At 41.5% G+C, this 15,715-nt stretch overlaps 2 protein-coding genes across 3 annotated transcripts in view; one reads left to right on the top strand and one right to left on the bottom strand.

The window, feature by feature from the left end:
* Positions 1-8: 8 nt before the first annotated feature.
* LOC118415007 (putative pre-mRNA-splicing factor ATP-dependent RNA helicase PRP1) lies at positions 9-11,490 on the bottom strand. Of its 2 annotated transcripts, none has more exons than XM_035819373.1 (12): positions 11,323-11,490; positions 10,078-10,312; positions 9,269-9,459; positions 8,564-8,754; positions 7,416-7,603; positions 6,704-6,958; positions 6,043-6,301; positions 5,410-5,601; positions 4,171-4,293; positions 2,927-3,117; positions 2,355-2,524; positions 9-1,160 (listed from the first exon to the last, which is right to left on the bottom strand). In XM_035819373.1, exons 1-12 carry the CDS (start codon positions 11,388-11,390, stop codon positions 1,046-1,048), a joined length of 2,178 nt encoding a protein of 725 aa, XP_035675266.1. In that variant the 5' UTR covers positions 11,391-11,490; the 3' UTR covers positions 9-1,045. The 2 variants fall into 2 exon arrangements, with proteins under 2 accessions (XP_035675266.1, XP_035675267.1); XM_035819374.1 differs by lacking the exon at positions 11,323-11,490 and adding an exon at positions 10,848-10,876.
* The window catches only part of LOC118415009 (probable ATP-dependent RNA helicase DDX56), a 17,755-nt gene continuing 13,522 nt past the window's right edge, over positions 11,483-15,715 (top strand). The window contains exons 1-6 of the mRNA XM_035819380.1: positions 11,483-11,651; positions 12,126-12,167; positions 12,727-12,846; positions 13,094-13,174; positions 13,406-13,479; positions 15,087-15,257. Of these exons, the coding sequence (XP_035675273.1) occupies positions 11,586-11,651; positions 12,126-12,167; positions 12,727-12,846; positions 13,094-13,174; positions 13,406-13,479; positions 15,087-15,257 (554 nt within the window). The 5' untranslated portion in view covers positions 11,483-11,585. The remainder of the gene's footprint in view (positions 11,652-12,125; positions 12,168-12,726; positions 12,847-13,093; positions 13,175-13,405; positions 13,480-15,086; positions 15,258-15,715) is intronic.

The raw sequence follows: 15,715 nt of genomic DNA, 5'->3' as shown, positions 1-15,715 counted from the left end.
AACAGCAATGGTTTGTATGCTTTATTACTTCTTTTTCTGCAAGAAAACTTTCTGCATGATATAATTTACAATGAGCTGTCATTAAAATGGTAGAGTTCTTTGAAGCTACGTTATGAGAAACACTGGCTGGACAAAACCTGTATGTCATGTCATATTTCATATAATTGAAAAAAGTTAAACATAACTTTTCTTTCAAGTTCTACTGTTCAATTACTTGTGTACAACGTCAACACGTCAAGTTGACAAAATGTCTCTCAACTTCCTCTAGCAAATTTCATCCCTGTAACTTATCATTACCATGTTTACACACTATGTTCTGTCGAAATCAGGAGGGAAGAAATTCAGCATCCATTAATTTGTTTCCCCCTACACTGTCAGACTTCAACCCATCTCTATATCCTCCCTTCTCAATACACCTTTCGAATGTGCAGTAATTATAAGTTGAGCTCTCTTTGTACCACAAGACGACTTTTAGTTCAAACAGATCTGTAAGTCTATATTGTCTAACCAAAAACAACAAAAAGTATGACTACAGGGGGAATACATGTAGATAAACTGTTTTACCAGCAAGTTTTGGACATTCATAAAAATTGAATGTTGGAACATTGGATGGATTTTGTTATGCTACAAAAGTTGAAAAAAAATATATCCTCAAAGACAATTCTACACATCTATGGACCAACTGCTGGCCCTGTCAGCAAGTTCTTTTCTGGAATTTCAGCTCTTCATCATATATACAAGCAGCATGTGTGATGCACTTTACTGGGTCTGTATGAACCTCAATAAACACATTAGAGGTCTTTTAGAGGGCCGGGGGGTGGTAGGTAGAGCGGGAAACACAAGCACTAATAGACTTCCACAAAAATCTGATTTACACGTAAATCATCTTTATGCTTCTTTTGTAAACCCTAATGGGTGTCATCCCAATGCATTGACTACAGGCAACACAAAAGCCTGATAATCACTCCTGTGTTTCTACACTTCTGTGTGAAGTACTCTACATGTCTGTACAGTCCAAAGTGTCTATGAAAGAGGGGACCTGCCTCTAGAAGGCGTTCTCGTAGGCCTGCACTTTGGCGATGATTCTCTCTAGCTGACGTCTGGCCTCACACATGGGGAAATTCTGCATGTCGTAGTACTGGGGCGCTATCTTTATTAACCTGAAATACAAGGGATACGGGTATAAATTCTCACAATATTTCTTGTCACTGCTTTTTAATCATATTTGCTACACAAGAAGCTCTGCTTACTTCTACATTTAGTGTGTTATAATGCCAGACATTTGAAAGTTTGCAATTGTTGCTCAGTTTACCACGAAAAACAGAGGCTAGTCTTTCTTAACAAAGGGTATTCTTCAAGCTGTTATAATGAAATTGTATTCTCTTCATCTGCTTAACAGTGTTAAAACGTAATGTCATCACAGGTGAAATCCACTGAACGGACACTATCGTAATGTGGCAGTTGCTTTAACGTCAACTTAAGTTTTAAAACCCTGTATGTCATTTTCTTGTTGTAATTCTCTGCGCAGTGCTGCTACATGTTTCCAACCGTTGTTACAGCTTTAAGGAATCTTAAATGTCAACATGATGAATATGTATTTTAGTGTTATCCACGGAATGTAGTGATTTTAGATAATACGTTATAGAGAAGCGGTTATAGCTTTTTATCAATATCTGTAGTGACTATGCAATTTAAATGAATCCGTTTAGAAATAAGATACCGTTTTTAGATAATCTATCAAGTATTTAATAGTTAAAATGTCTGGAACATGTTAATGAAAACTTTTAGTGTTAAAGCTACTATCTGTTTGCATCGGCGCAATTCAGTCTGTCGCACATGTACAGTTCTGCGAAGCCGTTGTTTTCCAATGTACAAAGTTATTGTTTGTCAATAAACCAGTCATTAAAATCAGCTGCCAAAAATCAGCTACCTCTACTCCCAATAGAGTACTGAAAATGGAGACATAATGCTTCCTAAAACCATTGATACCTATAGATACACAAAGGTTTATGGGAAAATGTTGTGTTCGCAATTACCAAAAAGCCCCAAGCAAAAACCAACCAACCCTAAATATTTGTGGACCATGACTGCCTGGAAACACAACATTAACTTTCATAGGCCTAATACCCCCATCACATGTAGCGAAAATCCATCGGACGACGAGTCTGCGAGCTCTAAATTACGAGCAGGCATGACCCTGACGGGAAGGGGGGAACTCTGCCATTTCTTCGTCGGCAGCAGGGTCATGCCTCCTCGTAATTTAGAGCTCGCAGACTAGTCGTCCAATCGATTTTCACTACATGTGATGGGGGTATAAGGACCATGAGACAAGACAGAAATACTCTAGTACTGACCACTCAGGCTTGATGTCTGTCACTGTCCTGATGTAGTTCTTGGTTGTCAGCACAAACTCGTTGTACAGCACCCATTCCGGCTTGTGGTCCAGACAGGTGGACGGGTGCAGCTGCACCACCTGGTTGTCCTTGACCGTCAGGTAGTGACCGGTTCTCTCCAGGTGGGCAATCTGGACATAACAGGTGGCAAGGTGGTCCTGTTGTTAGGGTTGTTGACTTGGAATCTAAAGGTTCTGGGTTCTAATCCCTAGTAAGCACAATGTTGTGCACTTCAGAAAGGCACTATACACTTATTTCCTTACTGGACTCATAAAAATGGGTACGGTACCACCTAGATTGGTTAGATGGGACATAAAGTCAGAGGTTCTATGGTTAAGGAGAGCCACACTTCAACAAGTTAGAAACCACACACTTATTAAAAAAGTAGGGGTCCTTCTTTGTGTGAGTGGATCAAACCTTACTGCCTGGTCTTAAACAGTGCATACCTACTGAAAACAAACTGCTGTATAATGCCTGAAAACCAGATAACCAGTTATGCAAAACAAGTGTACAAGAGGAACTGAAGATCTGACCTGCATGAAGAAGCCCGACACCAGAGCCTTGCGAATGTTGATGTAATAGTCGCGGGACGTGAACTCCGTGCTGGTACGCCTCAAGTTGAAGCGTTCCATGATCCGGACCAGCTGCTGGCGTACGTTGTCCGCTGACTTGAGCGAGCGGAAGTTGATGAAGTTATCATAGCACCACTGGGTGTCCTCATGGTCTGTGGGTGGACAAGGGACGTGAACAAGAAGTCGAGGGTTCTAGCTAGTGCATTTTTGCTTATCGGGCTATCACACTTATCATATTTGCGACCACCGCGTTAAATTAAGGACAATTACACTTCTTTTCAAGTAACGCAACGGTACTTCACTAGTTCTTTCTTGTGTAACAAGTATTTCCTTGCCCTTTTCTACTATTGGTACAATGTACAATTTTTGTATATTCATGACTTAGTCTGGTCTTAAACTTCTAGGGAAAGTGGGACCAAACCTACACTTCTTGCTGAGATTAAAAACCTTACAATATCAAATTTAAAGGTTGACTACTTAGAAGTATTGTTGTTCCCTCAGTGCAGAAGGCTTGGCCACAGGTAAGGCAGGCCTGACAGGTCACACCTGGAGAGGAGTCTGCTGTTGGCACCTGCTTGAAACTGGCAGCCATGGCAGATACAGCTGCAGTCTTGATTTGATGCCTGAACAAGCTAAGTCAAAAGCTATCTGCAACCCCCAAATTTTGTTTTTCCTTTTGTAAGTTATCCTGTTTGAAAGCCTTTAACACAAATGTCCCTGCAGTTCCTGAAAAAGCTTCTAGGGAAAGGAGGTCCAAACCTACACTTCTTGCTGAGATTTAAGGCCATCTACTACCTGAAAACTATGACCATAGGATATCCATGGCAAAACCACCATCCCCAAAACGTTCTGCTACAGTACCAAGGAATGCCACCAGGGGTCCAAAAATTAACCTTGACCCTTGTCTTATCAACACCTACCCATGCACCAAATATCATTACAACCCATCCATGACTTCTAAAGTTAAGTACAGTAACCACAAATATGCAAAAACACAGAGGACAGAAAGGCACACCAAAAACAATATCTGCTTTCATGGAAGTAAAAAGATCAACCTAATGACAAGCCCAAACTTTACTGCCTATCTTCAGAACTAAGCCATGAAATTCTATAACTTGTCAATTTCAGACAAGTACATGTACAGCTAAGGTTTTATCATCTATACTGACATACAAAACAGTGAGAAGCAGGAGAAGAGAACTCACTCTGTTTGAAGGCATGGTAGACGTTAAGCAGCGTCAGGTGGTCTCCGTCGATGTGAGCGAACCGCATCTTGGCCTCGTCCGCAGCTTTCTTCGCCTCGTTGGGCCGCACAAAACACTGTGGGACTAAAACGTGTTGGTACGGGGCCAACATTTGCCCGCCAGATTAGTACCGACCTCACTCAACTGGAGGGAGAGAGTATGGAGGGGGGGTGTGGATTGGGGGTGACGTTGGGGAGGGAGTACAACAGAAGTTGGGAACATAGACAGAAATGTATCCGTAATGATTGAAAGCACACAGACTCTGCTACTTCTGACACCAGACATTGAATTTGATATTCTTTTTTAAAAGAAGCATAACCTTAAATCTTCATTGTAGAGAAGCTTTCAAATTCTTATTACCAAAAATTCTAGTTGGACACATCACATTCCTTTTGTGCATCTCTCTTAGTCTCTACTGACATTTTAGTATGAATGTATTTTTGTTATGTTTGTGTGCTTTCTCACACAAGTTATTCTATTTTCTACACTAATTAAAAGAGAAGGTTTTTCTCGGGGATGGCCATGGGTAGGTAAGAAGGAGGAGAACACAAACAGTAATTAAGTATGCAAAATGTTAACTTGAAAGTTCAAAATGTGATTGTCAAGTTTGTATATCTTCATGCCAGGAAATGTGAAATGTGCAAAAACAACAAAAGTACAATCTCCTACATAACAGAAATATTATAGCCTGTATATATTCAAATATTGTTTGCTCAAAAATCTTACACAAAGTGCTGCATGTGTTAAAATAATGTCACAAACATGCATATCTTGTGATCAAGTACAATCAAGACAATAATAGAAACCCTGTCCCTCCCTTCCTCCCTCCCCCAGTGTCAGTTCAAGCCCCCTCAATAGGAATCGTTTCTGGCCAGACCCAGAAAAGATTTTCCTTTGGAGAGAACCTAAACTGACTAGACTGCACCAAAGTAGCTGCCTGTTTGCAAACTTACATGTATTTCCAATAATGCACAAAATGTTGTTAACAACATGGAATTTGAGCATCATTTCTATTGAAAGTAAAAATGTAGAAGACAAACTTTGGATTCTCTTCATATACTACATGTACTACTAGTAGGCAGAGACATGAAAAGGAATTAATTTTTAAAAAACTTTTGAGAAAGCTCTTTTGTAGCAAAATTTATTTGACAGAAACAAGAGGCAATCTTGGTGCAGTCTTGACTCGCGTGTTCACAGTACCTGATAGCATGGCTGTGACGGAGAGGATTTCGTTGGAACAGTTGTGGTCGCACGACGCGATGACCATCTTGGCAAGCTGCGGATCCAAGGGGAACTCCGCCATCATGGAACCCAGCTCCGTCAGCTCTCCGTCGTCGTCCAACGCGGCCAGATAGTTCAGGAGTTCCAGCGCTCTCATCAATGTCTCAGGAGCTACATGTAGCAGGCAATACAACATAGCATTTTTATGGGTTAAAGTTACTTAAACTCAGAGCTCTCACCAGAGTTTTTACATAGCATTGTAGATAGATTTATACAATAACTACAGCTAGATGTGATTACGTGTGACAGGTCGTTCAGTGTAACATAACCAGCTGCTGCCGCATCTATTGCCTGCAAAGCTGGTGAGTTACGAAGACGGTCGATTAACTTTGCATGACATAAGCCACATATACAATGCCAAAGACATGATCATAGTCTCTCATCCTCCCCACATCAATCAAGCAATCAAAATGGTTCATTTAGTAACTTGTAGCCAAAGGCTGAATTACAATGTACATCTTGTTGCACAAAACCCCATAGCATCTAAAAAGTCAATTAAAAAATTTTGACTACTCATGACACGAAGAAACATGCAGTACTGAAGAGGCTCACCAGGGGGATCCATGAAGTCAAAGTGCACGAGATCGTCGATGCCCAGCTTCTTGAGCTGCAGCACCACGGAGCCCAGGTTAGACCTGAGGATCTCAGGGTAGGTCTGATCCTGCATCTCCTGTTTGTACGCCTTCTCCGTGTAGAGACGGAAACACTTCCCCGGTCTGGTACGACCGGCGCGGCCCGCACGCTGAGCTGCACTCGCCTTACTGATGGCCGTCACCAGCAACGATTCCACTCGAATCCTCGGGTTATACACCTGTAATACAGTACAGCAGAGTCAACTTCAGAACACAAATCTCAAAACACATGCCTCGTGAAATAATCTGATTTTTTTGCGAATTTCTTGCTCTATTCATTATTGCTCAAATTTTGTTGATTCTTTTCCCACTGGCTCCAGTAAGGCAGCAGACATACATTTAGCAAGAAATTGAAGATGGGAAGCGAGATAACCTTTGATAACCTACTTTAGGACTTTTGACCTAACTTCCTGTAAGCACTGCCTAGCATGTGGAAATAGGTGTGGAAAGACAGACAAACAAAAAACACCACCTCCCATTTCACCAAGGAAGTAGTATGCATCCTTCCATCCTGTAGTTTGATGGTAGCACTAAGATAAAACTGTAAATGTAAGGGTATCACTGATCATACACAAATGTACCTTCTGTTTGGCAAACCCAGGGTCTATCACGAACACCACACCGTCGATGGTGAGGGATGTCTCCGCAATGTTGGTGGAGACGACCACCTTGCGCCCGATGGCGCCGTTGGGTTTGTTGGGCGGGGCGGACTCAAAGATCCGCTGCTGCAGGTTGGGCGGGAGGGTGGAGTACAGGGGGATGACCTTCATCTCCCCGACCTCTGGCCCCAGATTGTCAACTTCACGTTTCATCCGTTTGCACGCCTCTTCAATTTCCTGTCAGAAAAAATCTAAATATCAAACTGTCTTTTTAAAATGTCAGATGCAAAGTAAGGGCTACACCAGTTCCTTACAAAAAAATAACAATTGGTACCATACCACATCAATTGATGTGTTCAAAAATTCGTATTTCTCCATAACTATCATAGAGTGGAATTTGTTACCACAAAGCAAAGTAGGGGCATCTTCATTGGATAGTTTTAAAGATCATTTACAGATAGATGTGGCAAAAGCTAGATGTGACGGGTCGTTCGGGGTAATATTACCAGCTGCTGCCTCGCCGCGTGCCTGCGAAGCTGGTGTGTCACGCCAAAGGGTGGTTATACCGGCTATATAGATACAGATACAGATGCGCCTATATCACAAACCTGGGTCAGAGTGGGCAACATCTGAGATAGTCATGAGTGCCACCTAGCAGTTCAGCAATAAACTGCAGGAATGTAGGTTTACTAACCTCTTGCCCTGTGAGGAAGAGAAGTATGTCTCCTTCTGTTTCTTCACACATGTGGATCTGTATGACTGTTCTGATGGCAGCCTCCAGGTAGTCCCTCTCAGGCTCAGGGGTGTAGAAGATCTCTACAGGATGCGTGCGGCCAGGAACACTCATGAGCGGAGCGTTGTCGAAATAGCCCTGGAACTTGCCTGGAGATAGAATTAGCCTTCATCAGTTCTATATGTAATAATATATAGATTTTCTATGGGTGTTAAAAATGTAACTGAGCAGATATATGCAGGGTTCTCCCCAGAGAGTGGAATAAGGGAGGCCCTCCACTATACTCTCAGCCAGCTCCACTATACTATTTTCAAATTTAGTGTGTTTCTTCCCTATTTTCTTTGTTAGTTTTACTAGAATTAATGACAATTCACAGATTTTTGTGCCAAGTGGCATCACTTTTCCAGTCAGCATTGTCTGCAAAAACTTGTGAATGAGCAATGATCAAAACAATAGTCGTTTTGCCACTTCACAACAAAGGAATCACAACAGTACATTATACTTGTAGTATTTGACACCCTCTGTCATTGCAAAATGAACCCATTTTCATGAAAGTGCAGCGCGTTGGTGCGGGTTATTTTTGCCAGCCCCTCCACTATACTAAAAAATTCTGGGGAGAACCCTGTATATGATCCCTATGATTGTAAATTACCCCACTGGACCTGATTACTCAAATTAGTCAATTACTAACATGTAGTCATATCGGCCAGGAGGTCCTGTATATGTAGAGATGGTCACTTGTAAGTTGTACAAGTTGCAGAAGTTTGACTGTACAATGATAATACTTCCACAGCCTGCATTTTATGCTGAACATATTCTACACGTCTAAATATAGTCTACATGCATGCTTGTCTAATACTGGTGAATAAAGTTTAGGAAATGCTTGTATCATGTACAGAAGAAATACACCATAGAAGCTCATCTGTGTTTGTAGTAATCATTATATGAAGCTACTTTCTTCCAACACAAAGGTACACATGGATAAAATTTTCCACGACCACTGTCGCCTTCTTTAGAACCAATACTGATGACCAATCACTTTATATTGTAGAAGAAATAGGGCTTAATACATCAAATGCATGTTTTGAAGTATGCATTTGTTCTCCTACCTGCATCTAACGTAGCACTCATGACCACAATCTTCAGGTCTCCCCTCTGTCTCACCACTTCCTTCAGCAGTCCCATCAGGATGTCCGTGGCCAGCGTACGCTCGTGGGCCTCGTCCAGTAGGATCACCCCGTACCGCTCCAACAACGGATCCGCCATGGCTTCACGCAGCAGCATACCGTCTGTCATGTACCTGTGCAGTAGGGATTTATACCTTGTCATGAAATCACTTAATTCGACAAGCAATTGGAGGTGTTGATAGGATCAAAATTATTCATAATCATCTATGCAACCATACTTTTCAAGACTTCTTTCCTAAAACTTTGAAAAGGTTCAGAGCTGGTGAGGAAAGCATCCTGTTCAACAGGTGGCAACTTGGTATTGTTGTTAGGAATCTAAAAGCGCTGGATTCAAATCTCTAGTACATCCAAATGGTGTACCTTTGGTACTTATTGAACATTTCCTCACTTGATTCGTATGAAAAGGAGTACAAAGCTTCAATTAGGGATGTCATCTCAAATGTTACGTAAAGCCAAAGGTGCTTAAAGGGGAGACACTCCTCAAGCATTGTTAAAGAACCAATCACACCAATCAATAACAGACAGGATCACACTTATCAGTCTGGTTCTATGCAGATTGCATTTACTGAAATAATTGGTGTGTTATGATAGGTGGTTTACTGGTTCTACGGAACAAACAAAACTTACTTGAGGATGGTCTTTGCACTGGAGCAGTCCTCGAACCTGATGGAGTACCCGACCTCCTGTCCCAGGATCACGTCCATTTCATCCGCCACACGCTGCGCCACGGACATGGCGGCCACTCGGCGCGGCTGGGTGCAGGACACGCCCCGCTTCGGGTTATACGCACGGACGTACTCCAAACACCACTGAGGAACCTAAAGGTATGAAGGATACAATAAAATTTCCGTTTATTCATGCCATCTAGTATGGACTTTATCTCAGTCAGTTCAGTTCATCCTCATAAGAGGTGCCAGTAATGATGTCCGACCATGCATCTCACAACACACTACATTCAACTTGTAGCCTATTGAAGAATTTCTAGAATGCTTCCAAAATACAAGAGAAGTAAGTTGGCAGAAAACATACAAATCACCCTGCCTAAATCGTTAGAAAAAGTCTGACAGACACATGTATATCTGCTTGGAGATTAGTCTATGAGTACATATCAAATCCTAGTATTTGAATAATAAAATACAATGGTTCTGTCACTCACTGTCTGTGAAATATTGTTGTAAGATAGCATCTACGGTACATCTGCTGCAGTATTCAAGCTATTGATGGTGGATCGGAACCTTGTATTACAGAACCCTTATAAATGTAAAACTGCTACCATCCAACGTGTACTAGTGACCGCCTACAAGTAGTAGGCCAATATGACCCATTTTCAGTTGTTGGCCTTTTATGATTTTTGTTTCCACAATGACACAAGTACTAGTAGTGACAGACAATATTTTCTCTTTTGCAGTTTTGACTGTCGTTCTTCCTTGACTGACCTGTGTAGTTTTGCCTGACCCTGTCTCCCCCACCAACACAATGATCTGCTGTCCCCGCATCATCTCCATGAACTTGTCCTTGTACTCCACCACGGGCAGCGCCATGCGCTTCTTCAGGATGTCGTGGAAGCGTGCTGTGTACGGCATCCCCGTGAAGGGGTTGATGGTCGGGACGGTGTTTGGTTTGGGCATGCTGATGACCGAGTTGGAACTTTTGCTTCCACTGGAACTGTTGCTGTTTGAGGAGGAAGAAGACATGCCTGTTAAAAATCGTCTACCATCATGTACCACTTACTACAAGACATCTCTCTGAGGATATGGTAGTTTACAGTTTTAAGTGCTCATGTGCAGTGCGATGAACTGTGACTATGGGCAAAATACCATAATTATATACATGTGTACTTACAAATAGGCCAGAGTTGAACTTGAATTTGAGTTGAAGGCTGCTGGCAATTCTTTTTAATCTACAAACTGTTAACTACCGGTAAATGTTAGAAACTTAGAATCGAATTCCATAGAACATAAATCCAAATGTTATCTAACGTGTGATCAGAACAGGACAAAGTAATACTGTAAATCCTGTTATATTTGCAGCATTTTTGAAATTTTATTGTTATCCCAGTCAAACCTTTTTGGCACATCACATGCAGAAACAAACAACAGCATTTTCATTGTGTTGCTTCTACTGTTTCAGCCGAAAATTCCCACCGTGCCTCGACATTCTTACACCGTGCTGCGAACTTGAATTAATTGATTTACTGTAAATTTACCTGGGCCCTTTCATACTGAAGCAGTTGTTTCACTGAGCTGTTTCTACAGATGTGATGTACGTGTGAGATACAGCTATGCATTGGCATCTGGGGACATCTGCTTCAAATAAAGTTGACTTAAACCAAGTATGACGCTTTTTTGTTGTGTTGGTATTATAAATAACTTTACAAAGGTCTACATGCAGCATGCTGGAAATAAATGTCTTTTGACCACGCGTTTCGTTTCCTATAACACTTGGACCTGGCTCTACAGGACTTTCTTGACTAACAAGTAGACCTACTGTTACAGACTGTAGTTGTTAACCTTCCAAACCCTTGAAGGTCAAGTATTTTACTGCTGTGGCGTAGAAAGATAAATTCAGCTGCGCGCCTGCACGATTTCATTTTTTTCGTCACAAAAACCTGCCGGATTTTCAACTAACGGAGCTCTATTTCCACCCTGCCAACTCGCTAAGGACCATTTCCTGCACCTCACCTGTATCCCGACTCTCTGTGCCTTTTACTGTGGGAGTCTCCCACGTCCAGTCGGTGTCTTTTCGACATTTTATCGCGAATTTTGCGGACTGCGAGACGGCAAAATGAAGGAAGGTGGCGCCGACCCGGCTAATTTTCTACCCCAGACTCAGACGGTGTAGTATCCCAGAACCCTCTGTTCACCATGTAAAAGCACAAAGCACGATGGGTGATTTCGACAAATCACGTCTTGGATCAAGGTGAACGTGACGCACGTTTTCCAAGATGGCGGACGAAGTCGAAAAATCTTTGGCTTTCCACGAAATGGGCTTGGACGACCGTCTGTTGAAGGTTTGTGCGGCGGTTTTGTAGGATTAAAAAGTTTTGATTGCTTAACAGATGAGACCCGTCGTTCTGCTACTCGTCCGGTTGTTTACATTGCTGTAGAAATCAAAGTTTCGGTGGCGCGCGTACTTACGTGAAAGTGGGGAGGGGGGCAGGCAGTGGACACGTGCATGTTGTTGTTGACATGTGCGTACATGCACGTACTACATATATGTGATCAAAGTCCTGTGTATTTGTGCAGACAAAAGTTATAAAAAGTGCTTATTCGACTTTAAAGAACCCTGATGTAAGTGAAATTTTAGCAAGGAGGTTTTAGCAAGATTTTTGTAAATGCTAAAAATTATGATACAACTTCATAAATAACAACCAGATCGTGACCAAGGAGGTTATAAGTATAAATTATATAACTTCAATAATTCAGATCCACATGATATATTCACAAGTACGTAACATGTTGTTTCTTTGTTTACAAAATGACAGGCCATAGCTAGCCAAGGATGGCGTCATCCAACACTCATTCAGGTAAGAGTCTAAGACATCATAATATTTGATCACCGAACTTCATTTGAATTGAAGTACATGTTTTTCTAACCATGTGTGCCATGCCCAACAGTTGTTAAAAGGAACTATAAAGGCCACGAGTGTATACACCCTAGCCACAAGTAGTCAGCAGGATGATTGTGTTCAGTAACCATCTTTGTGTTACACTTGTGGGACAGCGATAGGACGGTGTCTTGTGACGTGGCAGGCTGTTCTAGCATGTCATGTCCTGTACTGATGCCTGTCTGCTACCATTTCTTGAGAGTTGGTCCTGTTCATGCGTAGTAACAAGACCATAGTGCACGAAATGGACATTTTTCTCTGCCACCACAACATGAAAGATTAGTATTCCCATGAGAAGAGAGGATAACAACTAATCATTATTGTTTGTTGCAATTTTCTCTTCCAAAATGGATAATTTGGGCTCTTGTGCCACAATAGTCAAAACAATAGAATAAGACTTTACAACTAATAAACTGGTAGGATTATTCAAATGAATGCATGAATGAAAACAGTTTCTGTTATGTCCATGTATGATCAGGAACGAGCCATTCCCCTGGCACTGGAGGGTAAAGACCTGTTAGCGAGGGCGCGCACCGGATCAGGGAAAACTGCAGCCTTTGTTATACCCATCATTCAACGCATTCTGGATGGCAAACAGGTACAGATTCTTATTCTATTACTGTGTATCTTAAAGTTTAAACTTGTATGTCAAATGCATAGATTATGAGTATATATATGATATAAATTTTTTTACCCCTAAAGAAAACTTACAGAGTAGATGTTGTTTTGTAGAATACTTTTATTCTCGTTTTGTTGTTTGCTGCTCAGCAGTGTATGAAGATGATGCTTAAGAATAATATTAGATTTTTCTGATATTGACTTTTTTTCTGTTTATTCTTTTACAGGCAGCCAAAGAACAAGCAGTGAAGGCTCTTGTGCTGACACCATCCAAGGAACTGTGCAGTCAGGCTTACAAGAACGCTGTGGTATGTAACTACTGTTCTTCATTCTTGGTTTAAAAAAAAGTAGTTACACACACCAGATAGTTGCATAGGGCAGTGCCCATCTCTGTTTGAACTTTGAATTGCCCTTGGGCTACACAACTTTGTGCAATTACTACAGCAGGAGGCTATTTCTCTAGGTCTGGTAGTGGTGAGTGTTCAACTATACTGTCTACTTTGTTGAGGTTTTTACTCTGATTGGTTGGTCCCATACAGGCTCTGAGCAGCTGTTGTTCCCGGGAGGTGAGATGTCTGGATGTCTCTGGAACTACTGACATCACCTCACAAAGGTACACAACTCTCAGGGTTCTCCCCAGAATTGTTTAGTATAGTGGAGGGGCTGGCAAAAATAGCCCGCACCAACGCGCTGCACTTTCATGAAAATGGGTTCATTTTGCAATGACAGAGGGTGTCAAATACTACAAGTATAATATACTGTTGTTATTCCTTTGTTGTGAAGTGGCAAAACTACTATTGTTTTGATCATTGCTCATTCACAAGTTTTTGCAGACAATGCTGACTGGAAAAGTGATGCCACTTGGTACAAAAATCTGTGAATTGTCATTAATTTTAGCAAAACTAACAAAGAAAATAGGGAAGAAACACACTAAATTTGAAAAATAGTATAGTGGAGCTGGCTGAGAGTATAGTGGAGGGCCTCCCTTATTCCACTCTCTGGGGAGAACCCTGACTCTACTCTGATAGTACTGTCATGGCCTACCTCAGCCATGTTCTACCTCACAAAGGTACACAACTCTACTCTGATAGTACTGTCATGTCCTACCTCAGCCATGTTCTACCTCACAAAGGTACACAACTCTACTCTGATAGTACTGTCATGTCCTACCTGTCATGTTCTACCTCACAAAGGTACACAACTCTACTGTGATAGTACTGTCATGTCCTACCTCAGTCATGTTCTACCTCACAAAGGTACACAACTTTACTGTCATGTAACACCTTACCAAGGTACACAACTCTACTGTGATAGTACTGTCATGTCCTACCCAGTCACGTTCTACCTTACAAACGTACTCAACTTTACTGTCATGTAACACCTTACAAAGGTACACAACTCTACTGTGATAGTACTGTCATATCGTACCTCAGTCATGTTCTACCTCACAGAGGTACTCAACTCTACTGTCATATCTCACCTCCCAAAGGCACTCAACTCACACCTGTAGTGTCATCCGTGTTAGACTTGTGCCTCCAGTATTCACAGACTCACATTATCCTACCGATGTGTTGCCCCACACAATATGTATATACTGTAAAGTGGGAAATGTTTGTGGAGGTTTTATCTTTATGGTTTTCACAGTATCCTTTGCAATGTATGTTCCATTTTCTGACTTAACGCTACTATTGTTTAAACATAAAAAACACTGCCAACACTCCATTTTCTTCCAACTGCAAAATTAGATCCCCTCTCCAGCGTGCAAAATACCACTTGCACACTTGCACATTGCAACCACTTTTTGCTTGGTGAAACTTACTTCTAAACTCAGGTTGCACAATGCGCAACCTAGATTTTAAGCCTCAGAACTTTGTATTCTGTTGTGAATGTACTTGTAAACTTGTCAAACATATAAGTAATATGATAGTAAAAGGTTATGTATGTACATGTATGCAGGTATTGTACCTTTTTTTCAAATTAGTGAATTGGAGGTGGTGCCACTTGAAATTCAGATGTGCAACCTATTTTTTGCCCCAGGTTGCACAGTGTGCAACCTCACTCAGAAAAGTATTTTGTACACTGCCTCTCACATAAGTCCTATTACAGTAGTTGTACTTATATCAGCCCTAGATGACTCAAATCAACTCGACCCATCTTTTGCTGACTCTCTCCCTTTCCTTGTTAAGAATAAATTAAAGGTATGATTTGATTATTTTCCAGACCGATGTTGATGGAGAAGCCTGATATTGTGATCGGGACCCCCAGCAGAGTTTTGGCACACATCCAGGGCGGTAACCTGGAGCTACAACACTCGTTAGAGATGCTCGTCATTGATGAGGCTGATTTAGTCTTCTCATTCGGATACGAGAAAGACATCAAAACACTACTTGGGTACGTACATGTCCATGTATACAAATCTTGGTCAACAGTTGGATAGAAAACTCTATTGTGTGCTTTTGGGGTTCAAAATACCGGGTGCTTAATGCACTTTTGTGCACCCGAAATTGGAGCTGCGCACCTGATTTTCAACTGTGGGTGCAAAGCACTGATGCACCTACATGTTGTATATATCAAACTATGTAATATGTGCTGTATGATTCTAGCAATCACTGCTTGTGCTCCATTTATATTCTGTGATGTAACAGAGAACATGGCAGCTGGTTTAGCCTGGCACCATAGCTTTAAAAAATGTTCTTTTAAAGGACAGCATCAGAAAATTTTCAATTCTTTATTTTCCAGTAGTTTACTCATTAAAAAGTTGATGTACGTCAATTTTTACATTGATCCGCCTAATATGACCCTGTAGACACGTTTGAACTTCGCGCTCTCCTCCTCTCCCCGCCGCGCTG

This window comes from Branchiostoma floridae, chromosome 4, assembly GCF_000003815.2.
Source record: "Branchiostoma floridae strain S238N-H82 chromosome 4, Bfl_VNyyK, whole genome shotgun sequence".
NCBI classification, from domain to species: domain Eukaryota; kingdom Metazoa; phylum Chordata; class Leptocardii; order Amphioxiformes; family Branchiostomatidae; genus Branchiostoma; species Branchiostoma floridae.
This window is presented reverse-complemented; position numbering and strand designations above follow the sequence as displayed.

Coding starts and splice junctions, on each gene's coding strand:
- LOC118415007 (XM_035819373.1), bottom strand. CDS start 11,390: ATGTCGAAAAGACACCGACTGGACGTGGGAGACTCCCACAGTAAAAGG. Junction 7,604..8,563: donor GAGTGCTACGTTAGATGCAG/GTAGGAGAACAA, acceptor TTCTATCTCCAG/GCAAGTTCCAGGGCTATTTC. Junction 6,302..6,703: donor CTGGGTTTGCCAAACAGAAG/GTACATTTGTGT, acceptor ACTGTATTACAG/GTGTATAACCCGAGGATTCG.